Source organism: Chlorocebus sabaeus, chromosome 2 (genome assembly GCF_047675955.1).
Source record: "Chlorocebus sabaeus isolate Y175 chromosome 2, mChlSab1.0.hap1, whole genome shotgun sequence".
NCBI lineage: Eukaryota > Metazoa > Chordata > Mammalia > Primates > Cercopithecidae > Chlorocebus > Chlorocebus sabaeus.
This window is the reverse complement of record NC_132905.1, coordinates 22,980,237-23,005,737: the sequence shown is the minus strand read 5'-3', so window position 1 is coordinate 23,005,737 and position 25,501 is coordinate 22,980,237. Positions and strand designations below refer to the sequence as shown.

The following is a 25,501-nucleotide window of genomic DNA, read 5'->3' as shown; positions in this document are numbered from 1 at the left end:
GCTGGGGGAAGCCCACACAGACCACACCCTCTGCATGCCCTGTTTTTCCTGCACCTCCTTTGGTGGAAGGAGGCAACTGAGGCCTGGGATGCTGGCCCAGAAGTCCCAGGAGGAAATGGGCCCTGTTCCCTGATTACACGCCTGGCAATGGGCTGAAAACTCAAGCTCTTGTTGGCAGGGATTTCTTGAGCCCCTGGAGGTCCAGCCCCAGAGGCAAAAGTAAAAGCAAGGAAGACTTACCCTGCATGTTAGGAAGCTCCCCCAAAAAATGGAGAAACAGATTTAAAAAGTGTATCGAGCCCACAGGCTGCCTGAGTCAGCATGGGAAGCTCAACGAGGGCTGCAGCACTTAGGAGGGTGCCTCCTGTAAAAAACAGGATCAGACAGCCAGAGAGGGGCCCCATTCAGCCCCTGCCGGCCTTCCTGGCCTCATCACTCCCTATCCCCTCCTCAGTCAGGAAACTCTAGCTTTGTAACCCTAAATTCAACAACCTCTTCCTGGCCTCAGGGCCTTTGTACATGCTGTTACCTCTACTTGGAACGTACTTTTCTCCAACCCACCTTTAATAATTCACCTCGCCATTGACTCACTTCCTTTAGACCTCTGCTGCAGTCTGAAGAGATCTCGACCCAATGTTTTTCCTCCTAGCCCTCATCACAATTGTCTTTATGTAACAGAGTGTTTAATGTCTGAACTCCCGGAGAGCTGGCGCTGGGTCTCTCTTGTGCTCCTAACTCATGTTGTCAAGGCCCAACACAGGGAAGAGCAGGGTCCACAGAACTTTAAGCCTAAGCCAGTTCAAGCCACACTCTGTGAGCATTCATGTTCTGCTGGATTCCCTGTGCCCTAGGCCAGCAGTGAGCATGCCTCCCCTCACCCATGCTGATTAACCAGAGAGCCTCCATGCCCACTGACTACTGACCACCAGGACGTACCTAAGCCAGTGGATCTCCTGTGAGGCAGAAAACTCATGGAGTCAGGTCGACGTGGTTCTAATTCCCACCTAGTTATGTTAGTTACGGGGCTTTGGGGCAAATTGTAGAACTTCTCCGAATCTGTTTCTCATCAGTAAACTGCAGACCATCATTCCTCATTAGAGGATAATTATGAGGATCAGGTGTGACCACAGGTGCATGCCTTCAGCACAGGGTCTATGCCAGCTCCCTCCCGCCCACGTAAAGGCCTGCCACTAGGTGGCAGTCCATCTCAGCTACCCCACCGCTCCCTAGGCCACAGAAGCTAGCTAGGACAAAGTGTCTCAAAGTCATGCTGAATTCTGAGCTTCTTAGGGGATGCACTTGAGGATATCAGCGTAACACACAAGTTTCCACTACAGCAAGACAAACTCAGAAGCAGCAACCCCAGGTCACTATCCAGCTGAGTAGGTTGCCTGAGCACACACTCTTTTTTTTTTTTTTTTTTTTTTGAGACGGAGTCTCGCTCTGTCGCCCAGGCTGGAGTGCAGTGGCCGGATCTCTGCTCACTGCAAGCTCCGCCTCCCGGGTTCACGCCATTCTCCTGCCTCAGCCTCCCGAGTAGCTGGGACTACAGGCGCCCGCCACCTCGCCCGGCTAGTTTTTTGTATTTTTTTAGTAGAGACGGGGTTTCACCGGGTTAGCCAGGATGGTCTCGATCTCCTGACCTCGTGATCCGCCCGTCTCGGCCTCCCAAAGTGCTGGGATTACAGGCTTGAGCCACCGCGCCCGGCCTGAGCACACACTCTTACATACTTACAAACTCTAGTCTAGTCCTACTATCTCACAAATCCCAGGAAGCCTGACTCTTTCTCTGGCATCAGCTGGAAGCTCTGTTGGGCTTCTCACCTCTGAAATGCAGTAGGTTGTCCTGCTGTGTCTGGCAGCCGACCCACTGCCTGGCTCAACATATCAGACTCCACTGCGACCGTTGGTGTCCTCAATTTTGGCGGTGCTGACAGCGGCAGATAGATTGCAGGGGTGAGTTTCAAGAATGGCTTCAGAAAGACGAAGAGTATGAATTATTCCATAACCAGAAAAAGGCCTTGTGGCTGGAGAATGGAGAGTGAAGGATCACTTGTGAGAGATGAAACTGGTGAGATGGGCAGGTCATATAGAACCTGCTAGGCCAAGCAGCGAGTGTGGATTTTAGGTGCAATAGGAATATCATGTAGGGTTTTAGGCTGGATGTAGGGGATCATTATTTAATTTCATTGTAAAGATTTAAAGCATGGAGAATAGATCCAGGCAAAACAAAAGTGAATAGTCTGGGTGACAGGAGATGGGGCCTTCAGCTTGTGGGTTCAGTGAACAGATCTTGATGGATTGGAGGTGAGGCAGAGGGAGCAATCAAAGTTATCTGCAAGGTTTTTGGCCTTCCAACTTAGAGGAGTTTAGCGCCACGTTCTGAGAAAGTGAAGACTGGAAGGAACCGTTTGGGGAGGGAAGGTGAGCTGTCTAAGGTGGGGGGATGTGGAACATGCAGTGGGATGCTGGGGCCTGGAACGTAGGGGAGATGCAGGTTTGGAGTCATCGGTGCCTGTGTGGTGGGAAAGGTCAGGTCGCCTTGGGATCTGGCCTAGCACTGAGTGCAGAGGAAGAGAAGCTTCTGAGATCGAAAGGCAGCGGCCACAGGAGGAGGAAAGCAAGGCGGGGAAAACCAAAGTTCAGGAGAGCATTTGCAGGAGGGGCGCCCCGGATCAGACTCGAGTCCCGCCGCGTGGGGACGGAGGGTACAGAGGCCCATGCGAAGGACAGACACAAAGGCCCTGGGAGCTGCAGGTCAGGCCGCTGGGCAGCGCGGCCGCGGACTTAACGCCCCTGCAAGGGGCTTGGGGGGAACTCTCCGAACGAGAGGACCACTGAAGGCCACCCTGGCAGCAGACGCGGAACAGACAGACGTGGGTCTGGCCGTCCCAAGAGCGGCCAGGGGCCAGCCCCGCGCTGCCGGGGGGGCGGGACATGTCGGCTGTCCATCAGTGCCTGCGGCCAATCCGCAGGCGGCCCCGCCCCCGCCCCTCTCAGGAGAGGGCGCGCGGAGAACCCGCTGCCACCGCCGGTGTGAGGCGGCCCGGCCTGGCTCCCTTCGCCGGGAAGCCCGCCCAGGTAACTGGCTTTGGCCAGGCATGCCCGAAGGACGCGCCACCTCCTCGCGTCCCGTCCTGGTCGCTGCATGGGCGGTGTTCGGGACGCGGGGGCTGCGTCTGTGCGAGACCGCGGGCTGGCGGAGGCCCGTGCGAGTACGCCTGACTGACGCGCCGGCTGCGGGGCCTGCGGCCTGTGGGCGGGGCTGCAGTGCGTGACAGGGCCACTCGTGGCCGCCGGGCTGTGTCCGGGGCCGCGTGAGAAAGCTCTGCGGGACTGAGGGCTGGGTGGGTCGACCGGGAACGGCGCGCGCTCCCGCCGCCATCGCGCCTCCGTCCCCGCCTGCGGCCTGTCTGGGGGTCGTGGGGCGCAGGCGCAGCGGGCCGGCGGGCGGGGGTCCTCCCCACGGGTGCGCGGGCGCCTTTGTTCCCGGCGCGCGAGCGGGGCGGGGCCTCAGGGCCGCCCCGCCCCGCCCCGCCGCGCTCAGGCCCCGCCCCGTGTCCGCCTGCAGGAGCCGCCGCCGGGTCCCGCTCGTCGGCCGTCTCAGCCTCAGCCCCAGCCTCAGCCGCCGTCGTTGCGCCTGCTCCCGGGCCGTCCCGGCCTGTGCCGTCGCCGCCCCCAGCGTCGGAGCCATGGCGGGCGCCGCGTCCCCCTGCGCCAACGGCTGCGGGCCCGGCGCGCCCTCGGACGCCGAGGTGCTGCACCTCTGCCGCAGCCTCGAGGTGGGCACCGTCATGACTTTGTTCTACTCCAAGAAGTCGCAGCGACCCGAGCGGAAGACCTTCCAGGTCAAGCTGGAGACGCGCCAGATCACGTGGAGCCGGGGCGCCGACAAGATAGAGGGGGCCAGTAAGTGCGCCCCCTTCCTGCTTGGGCCCGCCGCGCGCTGGGGTCGTGGGAGCCCGGCCCAACTGCCTGCGCCCCGGCCGGCCGCCCCAGCGACTTGGGCAAACTTTCGGGCCTTCCCCCACCCCTTCGGGGCCCCGCCCCCGCTTCGTCTCGGGTGGTCACTGGGGGCGGGGGGCATCCGGGTCCTCGGTCATCTGACGGGACACCCCCTCCCCCAGCTGGGGGGAGTTACTGTTCCAGGAGCTTTGCCCTGAGGCCTAAAAATCCTCGCGGGCTGGAGATCTGCGGTGCGGGCATCGGGCCCCCCCAGACCCTGGGAGTGGTGGTGGCATCGTTGAGGGGAGCTAAGGCAGCGGCCCCAACCCAGCACGGGAACCTGGGGCCTGACCGGACGGTCCCCGCCCACCACTCTTTTTCCAGAAAGAGCAGTCTGTGAAACTCTCCGGGCCCCCAGGCTGGGCTCTTGTTTGCAAAGGAACCTTTGGGTTCCCTAAGTAGAACTTAGGCAGATGTTGGGTAGGGCTGGTCTTGGAGCAGAGCCGGGCCTACTCATCTCCCTCTGGGGGAGAGGGAGGAAGGTGGTCTTGTTTGGTTTGGAGAAGCCTAAGAGAAGGCAGTGGCTGCTTTTTTTGTTTTTGTTTTTTGTTTTGTTTTTAATGCTGCTTTTTCCCAAAGCTGAGTTTTGGAAGCCTATGTGGGTAGGCAGACACTCAGTGCCAGAACAGGGACTCCCCTTGCCCTGGGAAGCACGTTCCCAGGAGATGGGCCCCATAAAGGCCTGCCCCAGCGCCTTGGAGTCAGGTACTCTTCTCAGGAGTGCAGCTAGTTTGGGGTCTAGCCCTTTGTCCTCTGTCCGGTGGCTTCAGGGAGCGGGAGCGGCTTCTCTTGGTTTCCTGCCCTTTCGCCTTCCCAGGCCTGAGCTTGGCTGCTTTTGTGCTGGTCTCTAGTGGGAGGAGGGAGTTGGGGGATTTTGAAAAACCCCAGATCTTTGAGAGTTGTTCCACTTAGCGCGTGCCTGTGCTGTGGTCAGATGGGCACTCTGCTTTGCCCTCCATTCCCCTGCCTCTCAGTGTGAAGAGATGGTGTGTCTGCAACTCCAGACTAGGTTGCTTCTTGCAGGGACCCCCGGAGACTGGGGTTAGAGAGACCCGGGCTCAGAACCAGGTCTGTGTGAAGGAGGGGGATCAGGAAGTGACACCCCAACGGGGGGTCCCACAAACCTGCTTGGGCATGGTGTGCATGTGTGTAGATGGTTGAGGAGATTGGGAGGAAGGAAGGTCTTGTGGTGAGGCAGCCAGCCATCCTCAGCTACAAACTCCAGATCTGACACAGATCTAACGCAGCTGCTCAACTTAGAAATGGCAGCCGCTTTCCTCAGTGCCCCCACTGACCCTGTCAGCCACTGGGAGAACATTTTAGTGACTTGAGAGCCTGTGGATTCCAAAGTAGAGGAAGGATGGGCACTGCAAAGAGCTGAGATAATCCTGAGAACATCACTCAGACATCAGACTCCAGGCATGGTCCCCTTCCTTGCTCCCTATGCTGTGTTGGGTTGGTGGCACTGGCTGAAAGTTCTCAGAGATCTCCTGGGTAACAGACTGCATTTTAAACCATGCATATTAGCAGGCAATAAATGTAGCACAGTGGTTGATGGCAAGTCTGGATTTGAAGCCCATATATTTGTTGTATGTTTCCCAGCCAGTTACTTACCTTCTCTGAGCCTTAATTTCATCATCTGTAAAATGGGGGTAGTAATATATCCACTATATATGGTTGCTCCAGGATCAAATGAGACAATTCATGTAAAAATATCTAGCATTGTCTGACACATAAATGTTTAGTAAATGTGAGCTGTTATTAGTAATAACATTAACAATAGACCATGGCTGCCCTTCAAGACCCTCAACTGGGAATGGTGAGGGGGTGAGGTGTGGCTGGAGGTGAGGGTGAAGGTGCAGGAAGGGAGGAGGACGGTGATCAAATTCACATTTCACTTAGATTGCTACTCAGAAAAAGGCAGGAAACGGTTTTGTTTTGCCTCAACCCATGTGCCCACTCACCCACCCACCATGTAAAACAGTGTTTCTGTAGAGAAAGTGTTTGGAGTTGTGCACATTTGACTCCTGGGTGTGACCTTTCTTGTTTGTAAGTTGGGGCCTGAACAGAAAAGGGGTGCAGAGAGGGCATGATCTATCATGCCTCAGGTCTTTGGGGGATGGAGGCAGGCATACAGAGGACCTGATAACCCCCTACCCAGGAGTGAGCAGGTGGGTCAGCCAGAGGTGTACACATTCAGTGATCTCATCAGTTAGCTAGGATTTGACAGGCCTGGAGGGTAGGCAAAGGATGTAGGAGGACCCTGGGTCTTGAATTTTGGGGACTCAAATTGAAAGGAGCCTGGATGAAAAGTCTGGTTGATGCCTGTGTGTTCAGACTTTACTAATGGAGGCTTCCACTGAAGCCTGCCCTGTTTCTGTCCATTCATGGGCTCTCCTTGTTGGTAGGTTCTGATTCCTGCGGCCTCTGAGGAGGTTGGACTGCCAGCCGGGTTTTCTGCCACCTGGACTCTTGCCCAAGTGCCTCAAGTATCTGGCTTTTCCTTTCCTGCTGACCCTACCAGGGTACCAGCAGTGCCTGAAGCCCGGCCAAAGAGAGACATTGTGCTACCTTCAGGGTGTCGGTGGACCTGAGGGAGAGACAGTGTGGTTTAAGGAGCACTCATATGTAAGACCTATTTCTGCCCTGACTCTGTGCCCTCTCGCGTCAGTCAGCACTTGTGAAATGGAGCTGACACCTGCTGATTTCTAGGGTGGTCATTTGGCTCAAAGGCGGGGTGGGGAAGTGCTTAGGTGTTGACAAGTTTGGTTGTCCTGGTGGTATGACAGGAACCAGGTTGGTGTTTGGCCTTTTATGTTGCAGATACTGACATAAATGAATAAAATGCAGTTATGTAGAGTTCCAGCTGAGTGCTATCGAGACCTTTCGCCCCATTTTACAGATGAGGAAATGGAAATGGAGAATCGTTTGTGCCCAAGGTGTTGTGTCAGTGTGTGCCAGGGCCTCAGCTGGGGCCAGCTCACTAGTCAGTGGCTAACTAGCAACCCCAAGACCATGTTCCCTGTGATCCACGTGGCTCCTCTGTGAGACACCTTTGTGCTCAGGCCATGCATTACAGGGCAAAGACCGCTTTGGCGTTGGTATCCCAAGACAGCCTCAGCCTCTCTAGGCTCTGGCTCCACACTTTTTCTTCTGGTGTCTTCTGAGTTGAGATGGTTCAGACTCGTGTTTAATGAGGTAGTCCATTTGAGGGTCTTTGTGGGCCCAGTAAACACTGGTGTAGACACTGGAGGTACTCTGTGAATACTGACTGAGCATGTCTTTGGGGACTTCTGGGGCCTAGTCTTCTGTCTTTGGCTGATTCTTCACTAGATACTTTTCTAGATGCCAGGCCCTCTCAGGTGAATGAATATGGGTGCTTGCTTTTAGGGAAACGAAAACAGGCAATGACAATTGTGAGCAGTACCTTTGATGAAGAGGGTGAGGGTGGCGGAAGAAAACAGCTAACCGCCTTGATAAGGCAGGCGGGCTCAGAAGGGAGGTAGTAGTGGAACCAGCTGGCTGGGGCTTGACCCCTGTGGCTGGGGAGCAGACCACACCAGGAGGTCTGCTCCGAGGGCTAGGCCCACAGCACGGGAGAGGGCAAGGCCCAGGCCTGTGTCATCAAGGGTTTTCTTTGTACTGGCTGTTACTCCCAGTGGGAAAGGGGCAAGAGCACATGTCCGGATCTCCAGAGCTAGCCATCCCTGCCTGTGTGTTTCCTGTCTGAATGTAGTTTTTTCCAAGGGAAGTCAGACCTTTTAGTGTTTCCTCAGCACCCCAGGCTTGCCCTGATGTGTGGGTTTCCAGGCCCCCCGCCCAGCTGGGATCCTCTGTTTCCTGTGAACCTAGGAAAAGGGGTTGCTTCACAGATAACTGGAGGAGCTGAGCACACCCAGTCCTGGGACCCACAACACCTCCAGCTTCTCTCCGGACTCTGCGTGTATGTGTACACAGATGCACAGGATTCAGTTGGAGTTTAGAGATCTTGACTACCATCTTTGCTCTGGGTAGCTTCTTGGAATGAGGCACATTTATTAATATTTGCAATAAGTATTATTATACCTCCAATTTGCCCAGTGCTAGGCAGCAAGGATTCAAAAGTTTATTGAGACATGGTTTGTGCCATTGAGGAACTCTTGGAAGAGACAGATGTAGAGGCATGTGATTATAACCCTGTGTGTTACATGCCATAATATAAAAGCCTCTGCCAAGAACTGTGAGGAGCTCTGCCAGGAAGGCATTAAAGGAGAGGTGACCTTTGAGGTGGGCCTTGAATTACTGAGGCACCTGCCTGTGCCGAGGCTGAGGAACTGGGAATCACTCCGTGCAGGGGTAGGGAACAGAGTTGGTGTGGTAGAGAGGAGGCTGGGACTGGTTGGAGACAGCTGTGGCCCTGGCGTGCCGTGCCCAGCAGATTACACTCAGTCCTGGAGGCAGCGGGAGTCAGCAGAGGCTGTAGTGGGACTGACTTGCCTCTGTCTGGGAGACCACAGTGGCAGTGGTTTGTCAGGCAGGTGTTGGGGAGGGCCTCAGGCCAGTGAGCTCCTCCAGTTTGCAGGAGAGAACTGATGAGGGCCCAGACAAGACCTTCTTGCTGAGGCAGGGTGGGGATGCCATGGTGGTGGATGGGAGAAGGGCTGGGTCTTGAGGGGTGAGACAGAGCTTAGTAGTTGAGCATTTGGGCCCTAGACTCTGCTTGAATTAAAATCCTGTTGTGCAGCTTACTTGCTCTGTGACCTTAAAGCATGTGGCTTTACCTCTCTGGGCTGCTTATCTGTAAAAGGGATAGTATCAAATGGCATTTATTTTATAAGGTTTTTGTGAGGATTTGATGAGAACCTGTATAAAGTGCTTAGCATGATGTGTGGCACAGTGTAAGTGCTTACTACGTAGGAACCCTGACAGGACAGAGATGAGAATTAAGTTCCCAGGAGGACCTAGTGGGGAGAAGAGCGAATGCACCTGTTGTCCTAAGGGACTGGTGCCTGGCCACCAAGCCCTTTGATTCAGAGGCAAGGAGGCCTGCCCATCCTCTCTTGCAGCTCTCAGCAATCTCTCTATTGTCAGGGCTCTTTCCCACTGCTGGTTTTGCGGGGAGACACGGCAGTTGGCTGGAAGCAGCTGCTTTGGGTGGTAACCCTTTCTGTGGAGTGAAGGTATGATATTGTCCTATTTCTAAGTGCCTAGCCCAGGACGCTATCTGGAGAGACCTTGTCTTCCAGGAAGTGCTCTAATGCCACAGCCTTGATGTGGTAGGGCCTGCCTCTGCTGTCACTGTTCTGTGTCAGTCTCCGTTAACTCACAGCATCTCTTCTCACTCTGTGCCTTTTCCTGTGGGACGTTGCTTCAAGGAGACCACAGATGATAAGTTGGAGGGAGGGAGTGAGGCCTGAGATTGCAAAGGCCTGATATTAGAAGACTGATTTTTTTCCCCTTTCCACTTGCTTTGTTAGAACTAGAGAAGTCGCTGCAGACTTTGAGGAGAGTCGTAGGAGAGATGGGTGTGGGACAGGAGGATGGGAATGTTCTGGTGCCCCTTGTAGAGCGCCTTGTTTAGAGGAGCATGGGAACAGTGCTTCCTTGGAGGGAATCTCTCAGAGCAGCATGTTTACAGGTGGCAAGACTCAAGGTGGAGCCATGGGTGAGGATTGGCTTCGGGCCGCCATTGACCATATCGTCCCACCTTGCTGGTAATTGAGCTTAAGTGCCTGGAGATTTGTGGCTAGAGCTGGTCAGATTTGGGTTCAGGTCTCAGCTCTTCCTGTGACCTTGGGCAGATTACTTTTCCCTGTCTGAAATTGATCTTTAGCTGTAAAAGTAATTTCTCCTCACAGAGCTGTATATTAATAATAAGGGAGATTGTGTATGAGAGTAAGAGATTTTATGTGAAAAGTACCCAGCACAACATTTGTCACTTAGTGACCACTTAACAGTATTCATTTCCTTTACTCTCACCTTTGTTAACTACAGAGCTCCAATTCTCCACCACTGAGCTTGGCCACAAGTGGCTCCTCCAACAACCTGGGCTAGGAGTCTGTTTCCTACTCGCTTTCTGTGTTCCTTCCCTGAGTCTGTACACAGAGGACTGGGGCATCAAAAAACTCTGGAATTTGAACAGTATATTGGGAGTTCATGGAACATTTTCTCACCTGTTGTATTGTTTGAACTTCACAGTAGCTCCATGAATCCATGGAGGACAGGAGTTACTATCTCTGTCTTACAGAGGAGAAAACCAAGGTCCTGAGGGTAAGGTCACATAGCAAGTTCGTGGTAGATCCTAGGATTTCTGATTCCTGCTATAGTATTCAGTTTATTCTCCCATTCTGGTGCAAGTGACAATAAGATGGACTGTTCTATAGGAACAGAGGGGTTTTTTTTTGTTTTGTTTTTCTTTCCTCTGGCCACATGTGTTTGACCAGCCTAGGCTTCCATCTGTGGACAAGCTGGACTCATTGCCTCAATTTCAAAACCCGTCCTGCACTCATCCTTGCCACAACCCTGGTGTCGAGATGCTTGGCCCACCCATACCTTTCCCACACTCGTACATGGAGGTGAATGTAGCCGCTGTTTGGGGACGGGGTACAGAAGAGCCTCACTCTCTTGACTTGCTGGTTCGTGGTGACACTTCGAACATGGGAACCTGGGGCTCCATGCCCCAGATGTCCTGAGAAGGGCTTTTCCAGGATTCTCTATGACAACTCAAGAGCGTGCATTCATTCATATGCTCCTTAATTTGTCATACATTTATTGTGGGCCTTGCTACTGTGTTTTGGGCATGCTGAGTTGGATGTGATTACTCCAGCCTCTGACTTGTTCATGGTGGCAGTAGATCTCTAGCCTGGTTTGTGTTTCATCTCACCATAGCTACTCTCCTTAAAAAAACAAAAAACTAGCTTTCTTGGGCCTCAGTGGCTCATTGAATAAGTGAGACACTACTTGTGCTTCCCTGGCTTTAGACTCTGGCATTTGCTAACTGTGCCAAGCACTGTGGAGACCAGAAGTAGACATAAGGTTAGGGTAGATACAGCCGGAAAGGAGATAAATAGCCAGACAGATAAAATACTTACAAGATTCGGTGAGTTCTGTGAAGGAAATAAGCAAGAGGCTGCTCTGTCAGGGTAGGTGAGGGTGTGCTTTGCTAACAAATGGTGCCAACAAGGAACGTTAATTTCCTCTCTTTGCTGTGTGTGCTGACCTACACCACCATCCCTGGAGAGTGGCCTCAGTGATTCTGGGTGAGGCCTCTAGCACAGAGCCTGAACACCCTGGGTAAACTAGGCTGGAGAGGGATTTGGAGTATGGAGGTTTAGAAGGAATTAATTTCTATGACTTAGGACGCATGTGGTGGGTGTGGCTTTGCTGTTATAGAGTAGAGTGCTGTCTGTGTGGGTCAAGAGACTGCCTTGGCTGACATCTTTGAAATAGGTATCTTTGTGTGGCACTTGCCTAATTGTTATCTCTCTGCCGTAGCCGCCCCCCCTTCCCCACTGACCCATGCCCCTACTTGAGCTGCTTGCTGAGCCTACTCTGTTGTGGCCACAGTATCCTGCTGCCGCCCAGAGTTTGAGTTTCTCGCTACTTCTGCCACTCATCACAGCTGCTTCTCAGAGCTTTGCTGGGTGTGCTGGAGTCTCCAGAGAAAGTGGGGAATATGGGTGCCTAGAGACCTCTAGTGGGTGTTTTCAGCCCCTAGAGAGTAGAGAAAGAAGTGTGAGAAGGGATTCGTCCCCGAATATTCTGTATTTTCGGGGAAGAAGCAGTGGGGACAGTGGAGTTGGTTGCCTTAAGAGAGGCTATGGTCCCAAGAGATGGGACTTGGAGAGTCTCTACTTGCATTCCTGGCTAAGCCCTTAATATTCTCCCACCCCTCCTTGCAAGAGTAGTTCCTTTTGAGGTAGTGCTTGGCTAGCTTTTGAGAGGCTGCAGTGGCTGTGTGCCCAGGCTTAAGTCCTAGCTTTCTCCCCACTCTTTACCTCCTAGGAACCGGGCCCATCCTGGGGGAGGCAGGGAGGAGCTCCTTTTTATAGTCCACATGTAGGCTTTGTGTATAGGCCCTGCTGCTTCCTTCCGGCCCTGGCCCTTCCTGGTGTTGGCCGGTGGCCCTGGCTTCAGCAAGACTCAGGATGCAGAGTAAACGGGGCGGGGCGTACTCCTGCAGAAGACTGGCATCCCTTTTTACTGAGCCCAGGCCTGGCACAGAGGAGGCTGGAGTTGGGAAGCAAGAAAAGGAGGTGACCCAGTCCTTGATCCTGAGAAGCTTGTGATCTGGACCATGCAGAAAACCACTAATGCCCAGGGCTGGCAGGAGACAGCCGTGCCTAAAGTGCTGTAGGCTGAGCCTGAGGGCCAAGATGGAATCGCCTTTCTCCCTGTAGCAGCCCATCCTACCCACTGGGGTCCCTCCACCTGCCAGCTGGCAGACAGGTGTTGGGTAAAGGATCTGTACAAAGGCTGTGAGGGGCCTGGGTGCAAGGCAGCAAGGCTTGGGTATGGTGGAGAGTGGGCGGTCTCACTGATGTCCTGAGCCCTGACAGTGAACAGCTGGCCAGACTGGTGAGGGGTTGGGCCATGGCAAGTTTGGCCACTTGTTTGTGTGTGTTTAGTTCTTCCTCGGCACAGGTGGGGAGTTCACTTTGGGGTTGGCTTCCTGTTTTGTTGGACACCTGGGGATATGGTTGAGTTAAAATGTCCTGAGGGAAATGATTGTTGAGGGCATGGGCCTGGGTCATAGTGTCCTTGACTTGGCCTTGCCCATGGTAGGAGTCGGGTATTGACCACACTGGGTTCTGGCTGTGTAGGTGTGGGTGTGTGCTGGGAGACTTCCAACCCCACCTTGACTTTAGCCTAAGACCCAGAGAGTGTGGGCCTGAGTTCACAGGGTGACTAACCCTAGGAAGGAGTGAAGGAGAGCTCTAGTTGGCCGTAGGTCCCGCAAGTTTCTCAACTGACTTGGGGGCAGGAGGTGAGCTAGGGAATACAACTCCATTCCCTCAGTTGGGAGGTTGGGCAGCAATGGGGGCAGGGGTGATGGTCCTTCTCTGAGGCGCTGAAGACCCACTTTATGGTCACTCCGTCCTGCCTGATAGTCCACCAGCTGTTTGGAGGCAGCTTCCCTCTTTCTGCCCTAGTCACTTCCTCCCCCTTCAACAGTAATTGAGTATAATGTGCTTGTGTTAGCTTGTTCATCCTAACTAGGACTGTAGGCTTTTCTTGGGAGTTCTTAGCATATCCACCAAGGAGGTTAGAAAAGGTAACATGTCACTTTGTTAGAATTTTGCTGAGGGCCTTTTGAGGCCAGCAGTGAAACAGAGAGCATCCCCTCTAGTGAGAACAGAATGTTTGTTGCCAGACTGATTCCAAGAGGATGGCCTGGTTCTGGCCTGAGAACTGGTCTACACTGGAAGCATGAAGCTCCATACAATCATGTGTGCTAGTAAAGGTTGGGAAAGCAGCTGTCCTAAGCAGGTAAAACCATAGGGTATTCAACTTCAACTTGGGAGAAAGAAATCCAAGGCAGCCGTCTCTCTCAATAGGGCAGATGAGTTCAAAGAATTTAAGCTGGGCTGAGCATGGTAGCCCACACCTGTACTCCCAGCACTTTGGGAGGCTGAGGTAGGTGGATCACGAGGTCAGGAGCTCAAGACCAGCCTGGCCAAGGTGGTGAAACCCCATCTCTACTAAAAATACAAAAATTAGCCAGGCATGGTGGCGGGTGCCTGTAACCCAGCTACTCGGGAAGCTGAGGCAGGATAATTGCTTGAACCCAGGAGGCAGAGGTTGTAATGAGCCAAGATCGCGCCACTGCACTCTAGCCTGGGCGACAGAGCGAGACTCTGTCTCTTAAAAAAAAAAAAAAAAAGAATTTAAGCTGGGCTTTCTGGGCAGGCAGTGAGTGAATGAGAGATCCCTGGCACCTTGGAGTGAGGTCAGAGACTAGATCACTCACTGGGGCCCTGTTTCCCAGGAAGCAAAAAGGGGACAGGAGAGTGGCTTGGCTTGGGCTGGCATGGCCCAAAGGGAGTGCAGCCAGATGCTGTGGCAGCTGGGTCAAGCAGCTCTAAAACAGGAGAGCCTAGTGGGTTCTGCTGAAGGAAGCAGGATGTCTCAGCAAGCAGGCCTCTGACCTGATGACTTCCAGTCATTATTTAGAACGTCTCCAACCCCACAAATTTACTCTGTTGGAGGCTTAAGGACTAAACCCACATTTACCGTCCAAGAGGTGGCAGTAACACAGAAATCAAAGAGGCAGAAGCCAAGGTTGGGGTGGTGAGACATCATGGGGTTTAGGGAGTGGCAGAGGGGAAGGCCTCTATTCTCCCTCTCCCACTCATCTCCCTACCTCAGCCCCTGTTGCTCTGACACTTCCTCCACCACTATGAGTCCTAGGCCCCTATTGTTTCCTTGTAGGAGGGAGACCCCAGATTTTTATTTCTTCTCCCAACCCATTCCATTTCCTCTCCCTTGTGAGAGGGCTCTGCACAGACAGGGCAGCAGAGAGAAACTTGGAGATATGCTGGGCTGTGGTCAGTAGGGCCTCATTTATCTAGTGAGCAGGAACAGGTTGTATAGCAGTGATGCTTTCATTATATTTTTCTTGAATAAGGTCCCCAAAATCTTATTAAGTTTCTGGTAGGCATGGGGCATTGAAGATGACAGACATGGTGCAGTATCTCAAGAAGTTTGCACTCTGGTAGAGAAGACAATCAGACAGCCTTAAAATACATGTATGGCTACTACTGTAATGAATACTGTGAAGCAGGAGTGCGCCACGCAACCTGGAGTCCTCTCCATCCTCCCCTTCTGTCTGTGCTGGCCCTGCTTGGCCACTTCCAACAAGGATTCTGAGGCATTACAGAGCACACGTCTAGGGTACAGGCAGTCTTGGCTTTGAAGTATTGTTGGCTTTGCCACTCACCAACTGCCACCTTAGGTAAGTGAATTAACCTCTTTGTGCTCAGTTTCCTCACTCGGGAATCGGGGATCCTCATACCTACCTCATAGTGTTATTTGCAAGGATAAAATATAAGGCAGTTTTTGTCCTTGTAAGGCTATCTTATCGAGAGCTTTACACAGTGTCTATGCAAAGTAAATATGCAAGAAATGAGTGTTAGGATGCCAGATGCTGCTGTTGCTCATCGTCTCTTCCCACCCAGAAGAGGTAGTAACTACTTCATCCTCTACTTCTCAGCTTCTCATAGTATTTGTCTGTGGACTCTATTTAACGTAAGGTATCTAGCATAATACTCATATCTAATTTTTCTTTCCACATTCAAGCTCCTTGAGGTAGTTGTATTCCAAGTACCTAGTTTAATGTCTCTCATGTAGGTGCTCAGAATATATGGTTAATTTTGAATAATAAAGCCAGTAGGACTTGTCAGAGGGCTGGAATGGGGGTTGGTGAGAGAGAAGGAGATGCGAAGGATCAGTCTGAAGTTTGGAGTTTGGGTACCTGTTTGAATGGTGATGCTTTTAGCTGACCCAGGGGGTATGGCAGGAGGCCTGAGTTCTGGTGAGAGAAGACAGTGTTTGGTTTTGAGGGGTTGCCTTTGAGGTGTTTCAAGATAAAGAGTGGAGATAGCAAGTAGGCAGCTGAATTGAAGGATCTGAACCTTAAGAGGAGAGGACTAGGCTAGAGACCTGTTTGTGAATTATCTGTACATAGGAGGTAATTAAGGGTGTGGGCATGGCTGACACTGATGAGGAAGAAGGCAGAGCACTGGAGGAGAGTACCTTGGCCTGAGCCTTGACCAAGGCCATTGCTAAATGCAGGTAAGCCTGTAGCTCACAAAGAATCATGACAACCAGGCAAGGTTGTGCAGGAGAAATCAAGGGCAGAGCTTCAAGGAGAGAGGGTGTGATCACCCGTGTTGATTGCTATGAGGGATCAGGAAGGAGGATCATAGATAAGTGACCTATGGGTCAGGCACGGTTCTTCATGCCTATAATCCCAGCTCTTTGGGAGGCCAAGACTGGCGAGTCGTTTGAGCCCAGGAGTTCAAGAACAGCCTGGGCAACATGGCAAAACACCATCTCTGCAAAAAATATAATTAGCCTCGTGTCCTGGTTTGCCTGTAGTCCCAGCTATCCGAGAGGCCCAGGTGGGAGGATCATCTGCATCTGGGGAGGTAGAGGCTACAGTGAGCCCTGGTGGTACCACTGCACTCCAGCCTGGACAACAGAGTGACTTGTGGGCCAGGCATGGTGGCTTACGCCTGTAATCCCAGCACTTTGGGAGGCCGAGGTGAGAGGATCACTTGAGGCCAGGAGTTCGAGGCAAGCTTGGGCAACATAGCGAGACCTCACGTCTATAAAATATAAAGAAAAAATTTAAAAGTGACTTATACCCAGTGCTCTGGTTCTCCAAGTAGCCTGAGTATACTATGTGGGGGAGCAATTTGTGAGGGACTTTTTTGGTCCTGGGCATTCCTGAGACATGGCCCTGGTGGGTCCCCAGTCTCTCTCCTGTAGCCAGGAGTCTGGCATACACAGGCTGTCTAGAAAGAACTTAGGCAGCATCAGTCTGCAAGGGAGGCAGAGTTTGGAGCACACTAAACTACTGACCCAGAAGGCTGACCCATGACTGCCTGGAGAATCTTCTGGGCTTGTGCAGAAAAGTTGGGGAAAGCCACTTTTCCCTACTGTGGCAGTCAAGGTTGGTATGGGCCATCTTCCCTCCCTTCTCATCCATGATACTCTGAATGCCCTGTTTGTGAAATGTAGTGGGCTCCTGCACCTCTGTCTTGTTTTCCATGAACCCCTCTGCCCAATGTGTGCTTGTCAGCCCTCCAGACCTACCTTTTACAGAGCACTCCAAGACTTTGCTACACACATACTCGGCTCCACAGACACGTCCCTGTTGTTCTGCTTTTTGCATTACCTCATAGTTATCTGCTTCCCCATCTGTTTCCTCCAGCAGGCAGGGGTTTTCTCAAAGGCAGGAACTCAAATGCCTTATTGATCTCTGTTTCCCTAGGACCCAGCCCAGGGCCTGACATGGAGTAGATAGATGCCTGATAAATATTTGATCAGATGATGGAATGACTGAATAAGCCAAATGGATCACTGTTGAGTGCTCTTCCAGCTTTGATTTATCTGGGTGGGACCTCCTTTCCCTTCCTTCCTTTAGATTCTGTTAATACCTCTGAAATAGGTAAGATTAATTTAGAGTCCTAGGGAAGAGGGCTGCCTGCCTGGATGGTACAAAGGCTGGCTATGGCTGCTCTGTGTGTCTCTGTATTCCCAGTGTCGGGGATAGCAGCTGCTGTGGGGACAATGCAGAGTGTCCCAGTTCTGCCATGACTCACCATATGACCATGACAAGACCCTTTGGACCCCCTGTTTCCTCATTGTTTCAAAGAGATTTGTCTAGAATCTAGACGAAGCTTGTCCAACTCGCTGCCCACGGGTCTGGTTTGAAGGCAACTGCTGCACAGGAATAGGAAGGACAGTAAGCCCCACCCACCATCGCCTTCCTTCCCTTTGCCATATAACCCTGTGACCCCGGAAGTCCCTGAACCCAGATCTTTGTTGTAAAATGGAAATGGATACCCACCCCTCCACTTTGGCCTTCCTTTGGTGGCAGCCAGATGTGCTCAGGGAAACCTCAGATTTGTGAGTATGTTTCTACTGAGAGGCAGAAGGAGGAATATTATAGTCTCAGGAAGAGAGGAATGAGAGGGAGAGAAGAACTCTCACTCTTTCCACAGGCTTTGGGCATACACAGCCAGCTTGGGAATTGCTGACCATCCTGTGGCCTGGCTACTACTGCATCAGGCTTTCTTCCCACCTGTGTCCAGGTTCTGTCTTTGTCTCTTCTTTGGCTACCTCCATCCTTTTCCTTCAGAGCTGCAAAAACCTTGCCAAAGCCGTATAGTCCTGATGGGTGCAGAGCCCCTGTGCCTCTGGCTCCTGTGAAGGGGGATCTATAGTGCAGTGTCTGCCCTACCCCACAGGGAGTTGTATAGGAACTTGAGGAGGGTTGACTGAGGTAGGGGGCCAGAAGTGGCCTAGATGATAGTCACTTCTGCTGGAACTTTTCTTTGTCCATCTTTCAGCATCCTCTGGTGGAGAAGGCTTAGCTCCATTAATGTTCTCCTAGGTCCGGGCTGTGTATTTTCTTTGGTACGGGAGTGGGGAACTGGGAGGGGCTCATCTGTTTGCCACATGCTACATGTGGAGAGGGTGATTGGTGAGAGGTCATTTTGAAGAAGATCTACACACCTCTTTTTACCCCCGGGACCACTCTCCTGAATCTCCTGGTGGTCTTGGCTTAGGGCCCAGCAGGGCGTGAGTGCTCAGCATCCTGCTGCTTTTACTGTTCTGTTTTTCCCAAAGCTCTGTTGGCTTCCCATGGTTCCCACTGGCTATAGGAATCTTCATGTAGGGACCTCCCAGTGTTTGCAGACTGTACTGACACCCAGGGGTCACATTGCCCTCAACTGTGCCTGCTCCTTCTTTTTCTGTTCCCATTGTTACCTCACTGACCACTGCATTTTCAGTATTTGTTGTAGCCCCACAGCCTCTGTGGCCCACTGTGCCACCTCTTCCAGGAAACCATCCTTGATACCATCTTTCTGGTACCATGTTTGAGCATCTGTGGCCTTTGCTGCCTGTTAGATAATTAGCTCTGGAATCTAACTCCCATGTGTTTACTCCTGCTCTTAAGTACTCTAAACATTTTGAGGCCTCTCCAGGCCCTGGGTTTGTGTTGGACTGGTAGGGAATGGAGAGAAGAGTGAAATGTGGTTTGTTCCTTGGAGAAGCTCATAGGCCAGTGGCCTAAGACACCAGGGAAGCACCAGTAGGTGTGACAAGTGGTGACAAACAAAAGAGGGGGGGCACCTAGTGTGCCCCTGGCCTGGGCCTGGTGGGGGCTTAAGTGAGGAGGTAGGAGTGGCTTGTGCACAGACTGAGGCAGGAGGGAGTATGGGGAGACATGGGCTGGGGTCTGTGTTGTGTTAATTGAACTTGGACCCTTTTGAGGAGGGCTGGGCTTTTGCTGCCTTCCTCCAGTGCTCTCTGCAGAGTGGGGCACACAGGCCTTGAGGGGTTCTGGAGTCCACAGCCCACAGGTAGGGGCAGTAAAAACCCCCAGAAGGGAAGGAACCTGTCCAGGAAATCTTCGCTTACCTCTTTGAAGCTCCTTAGATTTTAAAGAGACCTTTCATACTTACTATGAGTTGCAATTTTTTTAAGTTATAAAATTTTTTTACTCCACGCATGTTTAAATGGATAGTTTTTGCTACCATTTACATCAATTAGCTTACACACTTCGCGTTTTGTGTTTTTGTTTTGTGTTTTTAGAGAAAGGGTCTTGCTTCATTGGCCAGGCTGGAGTATAGTACTGTGATCATAGCTCATAGAGCTTCCTACTCTTCTGCAGCCTCAAACTCTTGGGCTCAAGTGATCTTTCCCACTGCCTCCCAAGTAGCTGGGAGTACAGGCATGTGCTAGCATGTCTAGCTAAGTTTTTTTAATTTTTATTTTTTGCAGAGGTGGGGTCTTCCTCTGTTATCCAGACTGGTCTTGAACTCCTGGCCTCAAGCAGTCCTCTTGCATCAGCCTTCTAACCTGAGCGTATGCACTTTATAAAGGGAAAACCCTGTCTTAATTTCAGACAGGGCATGGTGGCTCATGCTTCTAATCCCAGCACTTCGGGAGGCCGAGGCAGGCGAATCACTGAAGGTCAGGAGTTTGAGAGCAGCTGGCCAACATGGTGAAACCTCGTCTCTATTAAAAATACAAAAATCAGCTGGGCAAGGTGGCGTGTTCCGTAATCCAAGCTACTTGGGAGGCTGAGGTACGAGAATCACTTGAACCCCGGAGGCGGAGGTTGCAGTGAGCCGAGATTGCACCACTGCACTCCAGCCTGGGCAACAGGGCGAGACACCCAGACCCAGAGAAATATTTCAGTGAAAGCTTGTTTCATGTTCAGAAATTTGGGGTACTTTTTGTTATGGTTTTCTTGGCCATATCTCCATCATTTAGTGGGTTTAGTTTTCAGTATGTCCTCCTGTCCCTTTCTGATTAAATCACTTTTGTATCTCTAACCTCGTTGGCATCTCACTGTAGTCCAATGAAGGAGGTGCCAGGAGTGGTGATTCTATTTTGCAAATGAAGAAAATGAGGCTCAGAGAGATGGGTCCAGGCCTCCTGCCCACCTTGCCAGTGCTTTTGCTCATAATACCTCTCTACACACTTTTTGCCTGATGAGTGGTTAACAAGCTTATAAATTTGGGGGACCTCTGTCGGGCTATTTGAAAGTGGATTTTTTGAGCACAGGGGACACTAGGACACAGGTTCCAACAAGAAGATTAGGTCTAATTTAGGGTCTTGGATTTGATGGTTGGGCTCCCTCTCCCCCTTCTGGGTCTGCCATGTGTCTTCCCCCTAGGGCAGGATTGGCTGGCTCTCACTGGCTGTGCTCTGAGGAGCCCTGCCTTTGCTCTTCTCTTTCTCTTCCCTAGGGTTTCCACTCTCCTTGAACTCTGTCTGGGCAACAGGAATACTGCCCTTATGCACATCCCTGTGGTGGCCAGACAGGGTGGTTATCCCACTTTACTGGACAGGAAGGGAGCTGGTGACAGGCCTGCAACTTGGCCTGATGTCTCGGGGGAGTTGGGGTGGGAGTCAAAGACAGGAAGCAGCCCTACCTTCAGAAGAGCCAGGCACACAGATGGGTCCTCTGTGGTTATTGTCTTCCCCCTTTCCCAGGTTCCAGACTGGCTGCCCACCATATAGCTTGTCCCTTTGACAGCACCCTGTCTCCCCAGTCAGTGGACTGGGTGCTGTCCCAGAATAGGGGTTTACTCTCCTGCAGAGGCAGGTTCTCAGCTGGCCCTGAGGGTTGTATAGCTTCACAGCTCCCAGAGTGCTTGGGCATAGGGTGGCTCAGATGAGGAAATAGGCTCCTTTTAAAGGGAAAGCAACTGCCATTACTGGCATGTCCAAAAGGTGGATGCTCTCCAGGACTGCATGGCCCAGAAGCTCCGCTCTGAGTAATTGCTGGTCTCTAATGTCTGTGGTCTTAGGCCAGGAGTCTGTCCCTGGGCTGAGAAGGGAGGGGAGAAGAGGGAGGAGATGGAAAAGGAACATTGCCCTTCCCAGTCTCCCTGGCCTCATCATATAAGCTTTTATTTTACAAATTCAGTCTTGTGGCATTTTGCCTCAATGCTTAGAGCTGGCCCCAGGTGCCAGGCAGCAGGCACATTTCCTTCTGCCCAGAAAACAAAACACAAATGAATTTGAGGTTGGGCGTGGTAGGGCAGGCCAAGGCTGACCTTCCTATGTGGGTATCTGTGAGGTAGTGTGCCTACAAGTAAGGGTCTGTTGTGTGTCTACTCCCACGAAATCCTTCATCTTATGATGAAACGGAGAGGACTGCAGACTTGCCAAGGCCTCGCTATATGCTTGAAGCCAGGATTTGAAACTTGATCTTTAGGGGTGCACATGCCTCAGACTATTGGTGAGTGTGCAGATGGGGCACTGCAGGCTCAGGAAGCAGCATGTCTGCTTATGCTTATCTGTACACAAGTCCATAAGAGTCCCCCTTCTCCCCATACAATGCCCCCGTCCCTGCCAGACTTCTTTTTGAGCTGGGGAAATAGCTGCTTGTATTCTTCTCTTCATGGACCAGCTTTATTTCACCTAAGTTTGGGTTTGCACCTAGTGGGGCCCTGGCAAGTGGCCTTATTTATCTCCACTATTGTTAGCTTTTGTAGGCTCCATGTCAATGGCACTAGGCACACAGACAGGTGGGCTGCCTCCAGGCTTCTCTATTACCAGCACTTCCCAGCATGGCCCTCACAGTAACCATGTGAGGTAAGAGGAATTTCCAGTTTCCTGATGGGGAAACTGAGGCCGAAAGAGTGAGGGACTGCCAGGGCCTCATAGCTAGAGTTTAAGAGCTATGTGGTTCTCACTGAGCGGGAAGGGGATGGTCAGGGAAGGCTTCTTGAAAGAGCAGGAGAATGCAGATCTTTACCAGGGCAGGGAGCAGAGCAAGGCCCCCAGGATTCTGCCTGGGGCACTGGGAAGCCTGGCTTATGAGAAGGTTCTCAGTCCTCTGAGCTGACATGTGGTATACAGGCCAGGCACAGGTGTGTGTGGTCCCTCACTACTTCAGAGCCCCTCAAGAAAGACAGTCTGTTTCTTCATGAGAGTTTGTGGGCAGTTAAATATAAGGGACTAAATCCCCCTCACTGCCCCAAGCAGCTTATCTTGTCACTGTCTACCATAGCTGCTTTTGAAATGGTAATGCCCAGGCCATTCCTGAAGCCCAGGCAGTATTCACTGTGGGCTTGGGGACATGGTGCCATTCCTGAAGCCTGGGCAGCTGTCGCTATGGGCCTGGGGAGCTGGTGCTGGGCAAAGTGAATATGCTGCAGCCCTGATGGGCTGTGCTGGCTGGGCTGTGCCCTCTTGGGTCAAGGTGAGCCTGGGCATTAAGCCTTTGTCATCATGCTACATATCAGGCCTCTGGGCTGCTACTTGGGGGATCCTGCCCTTGTTCTCAAAGAGTTCCTCCTTCTCACTTCCCCATCTTCTTCACAGTGAGGGCCTCTTAGTACCCCTGGCTTTTCTTTTCCCCCAGAGTTCCCCTGAATGTTGTTCTCTCATGGTTCTGAGTTGGGGAGGAGTGCTAGGTCATGGATTTCTGGATATAAGGTGTGACTTTCCTACTCCCCTAAGTAGTTCTCCCCTTCTCAAGCTCCCAAGTTCTGGGACGATCTCTTTTCCTGCCCTCCTGACTAATGGCAGGGAGCTCTAACCCAGACTGTGCCAGACTGGATCAGTCTCTCTCACCTGCAACCAGGGCAGAGGCCATTCCTCTCTGGGGAGTCTCGTGAATTCCTGGGGACCAGCCCTGGCTCTCTCAGGAAAGATGCTGCTGCCATATTTGTTCTGGGAGGCAGGAGGATGAGGGGTGAGGTTGGGAGGTAGCACAGGATGTGGCTTCCAAGAACCTAGTAGAGCATCTCACTGTGCTGCCAGGACCAGGCTGGTGCCTCCTTATGGAAGACAGTACAAGGGACCAGGTGTGGCCAACAGGAACTTGGGAGCGTTGGATGCCTGACCTGGAGCTGCACTGTGCCCACCTGGTCCCTATCTCAGGCACCTGTTCTGCCTTCAACTGATCTCAATGGAAATATGCGCAGGAGTACAGGCCTGTTGACTCTATGTGTGTGTGTGTGTGTGTGTGTGTGTGTGTGTGTGTGTGTGTACAGTCACACTCACCTTTGCAAGAAGGTGTGGGAGGGGGATGACAGCAGCTCCACACCGGAAGAGCAGACTGGTTTCTGTTTCAAAAGGCAGAGTTTGTGGTTGTTCTGCAGTTTCTGATCTAGCCATTTCCCCTGATAGAAGCTCCTCCTTCTGTCCTTGGAAGCCCTGTGTTCTCGGTTAGGTCTTTTATGGCCCAGTTCTCCCTCCCTCTGTTTCTACCTGAGTATAACTATTCATTTTTTTTTTACCATCCCTATTTGATTTTCCCTCCCTCTGCCTGTGTACCTGCTTTTTTCATTTCTTCTTTCAGTCATTAAGCAAGCCCTGGAGGGGTCCTGCCTGGCCTTAGGTGTATGAGCAATGTATGTACATGTTTGTATACAAGAGGCATCAAGTGTATGAGTATCACAGGAAGGAACTTCTCAGTTGGGCCCTTGGTGAAAGAGAAGGGAGCCTGGGAGGTGGACATTTCCAGACTAGGAATCAAGATGAAATAGGGATAGGAAGCAACAGCTATTCTTGCCCTAGGTATGGCTTAGTGGGGATGGAGCAGAGAGGGTGAGAGGGCAAAAGCTGGGGAGGTAAATTCCTGAGCCCTGTCACAAAGAGCCCTCAAGGCCATAGAAGGTGTTTGTTTTCCTTAGACTGGCAATGGGCAGCCTCGGGAGGGGCTTAATGAGGTCTAAGGGGGTCAGAATAATGTTTTATGAAGAGCCAGAAGACTGGGGAAGGATGGCTGATTGGTGAGAACCGGGGGCAGGGAAAACAGCAGGAAAGGCAGGATTCTCAGCTGGAGGACAGGCTGGAGGGGTTTGCTGAGGGGTTAGGTGGTTCCAGGTAGAACCAGGAATGTGTCAGGGATCTAGGGTTAGGGCCAGAAGCAATGCCCACTGTTCCCGGTGGGATAGATGTGGAGTTCTGTGGCAGTTGCTAGAGGGACAGGACAAGAAGAGAGCATCTGGGGGAGTTGGGCTGTTAGGACATTGCAGCTAGGTTAGTGTGCAGTTTGGGCTGGAAGGGCTCCTGGGGTGGGGGCTGGCCAGGCAAATGCTGGCACTGCATCTGGCTCCAAAGTTACCAGGCCAGTCTGGGTTTAGAGCATTTCAAGAGGCTTCAGAGCTTAGGGAATACTCAAAAGAAAGTCATCGCTGTTGGCTAAGCCAAGCTTTTTTCCTTTGACCTAATCTACCTTAAATTGGTGACTTCTGGGCTAGAATGTCTGCCCTCCGGCCAGCGGGCAGCTCCTCCCTATGCTGGAGAGTGTGTCAGAGCCTGTGCACCTTTGCTGAGGGAGCAGAGGAGTCCATTGGATGGGCTCCCTCCATGCCCCACATACAGTGCTGAGTGTTTCTAGCTGTTATAACTTTTGATCTTACCAACATCTTTCTGATGCTATTGTATGCTACTCTCTTATGTTACTCACTTCACAAGTGTAGCAGTGAGGTCAGAGCGGCTGTCACTTTATTGAGATCACATAGATGTGAGGTGGAGCTAGGATTTTAGTTCAGCCAGTCTCGCCCAGAGCTTGTGCATGTTTTTTCTACCACCCTGCCTTCTAGAGAAACTCAGTCAAACCCTTTGCTTTACGGATGGTAAAACTGAGACTGTGAGAAGTTAAATGAGTGAACTCGTCATTGTCTCAAGTTTTAGTGGCTGAGGCAGGTCATGTGCTATTCAAGCCCCTGTACCTCTCTGACTATGCCCTGTGAAGGCCAAGGGAGCATGCAAGGGCCTTGGATAGCTAAGATAAGGAAATGGTCCCAGGCAAAACGGTGGTCTGGGTCCAGGATGACTGTTGCTCTTGGACAGCCGATGCCTTGGTCAGGGGATGGAGTGGGGATTAGGCCCTTTGCTGAGACTCGTGTGGGGATGTCTTAAGCAATTAGGCATTTCAGGGATGCACCAGTCCTCTGGGCCTGAGCCTACTTCCCAGGGATCCTGAGGCCCATCTTGACCTACCCAGCCCTGCCTCTGGGACTTTATGATTTGATTGGTGTGTACCTCGTCTCAGGAAGTGGTCCTCATGAACAGCCTTGGGTCCCTATTTCTCCTTCTGGAGTCCAGCTCTTTTGCAGGTCAAAATGTCTCAGTGAGGGAACAAAGATAGGGAAGGGACACCCCACAGAACCGCCTTTCCCCCATATGGCCCTCTCTGACATCTCAGCCCTTACTTAGCAAAGGCCTATCCCTAGACTCAACCCAGCCCTCTTATTACCCAGAGTGACTGAGTGGTCTTGGCTCTGCCTCTGGGGTTCTTCCCTGAAAGTGT

At 52.1% G+C, this 25,501-nt stretch overlaps 1 protein-coding gene across 2 annotated transcripts in view; it reads left to right on the top strand.

Annotated features, from left to right (window-relative positions):
* The first annotated feature begins 2,981 nt into the window (after positions 1-2,981).
* Positions 2,982-25,501, top strand: part of PLCG1 (phospholipase C gamma 1) — a 38,981-nt gene continuing 16,461 nt past the window's right edge. For both annotated transcript variants that reach the window (XM_008017310.3, XM_008017300.3), the window contains exons 1-2: positions 2,982-3,081; positions 3,572-3,909. In XM_008017310.3, coding sequence (XP_008015501.1) covers positions 3,693-3,909 — 217 coding nt within the window. In that variant the 5' untranslated portion in view covers positions 2,982-3,081; positions 3,572-3,692. The remainder of the gene's footprint in view (positions 3,082-3,571; positions 3,910-25,501) is intronic.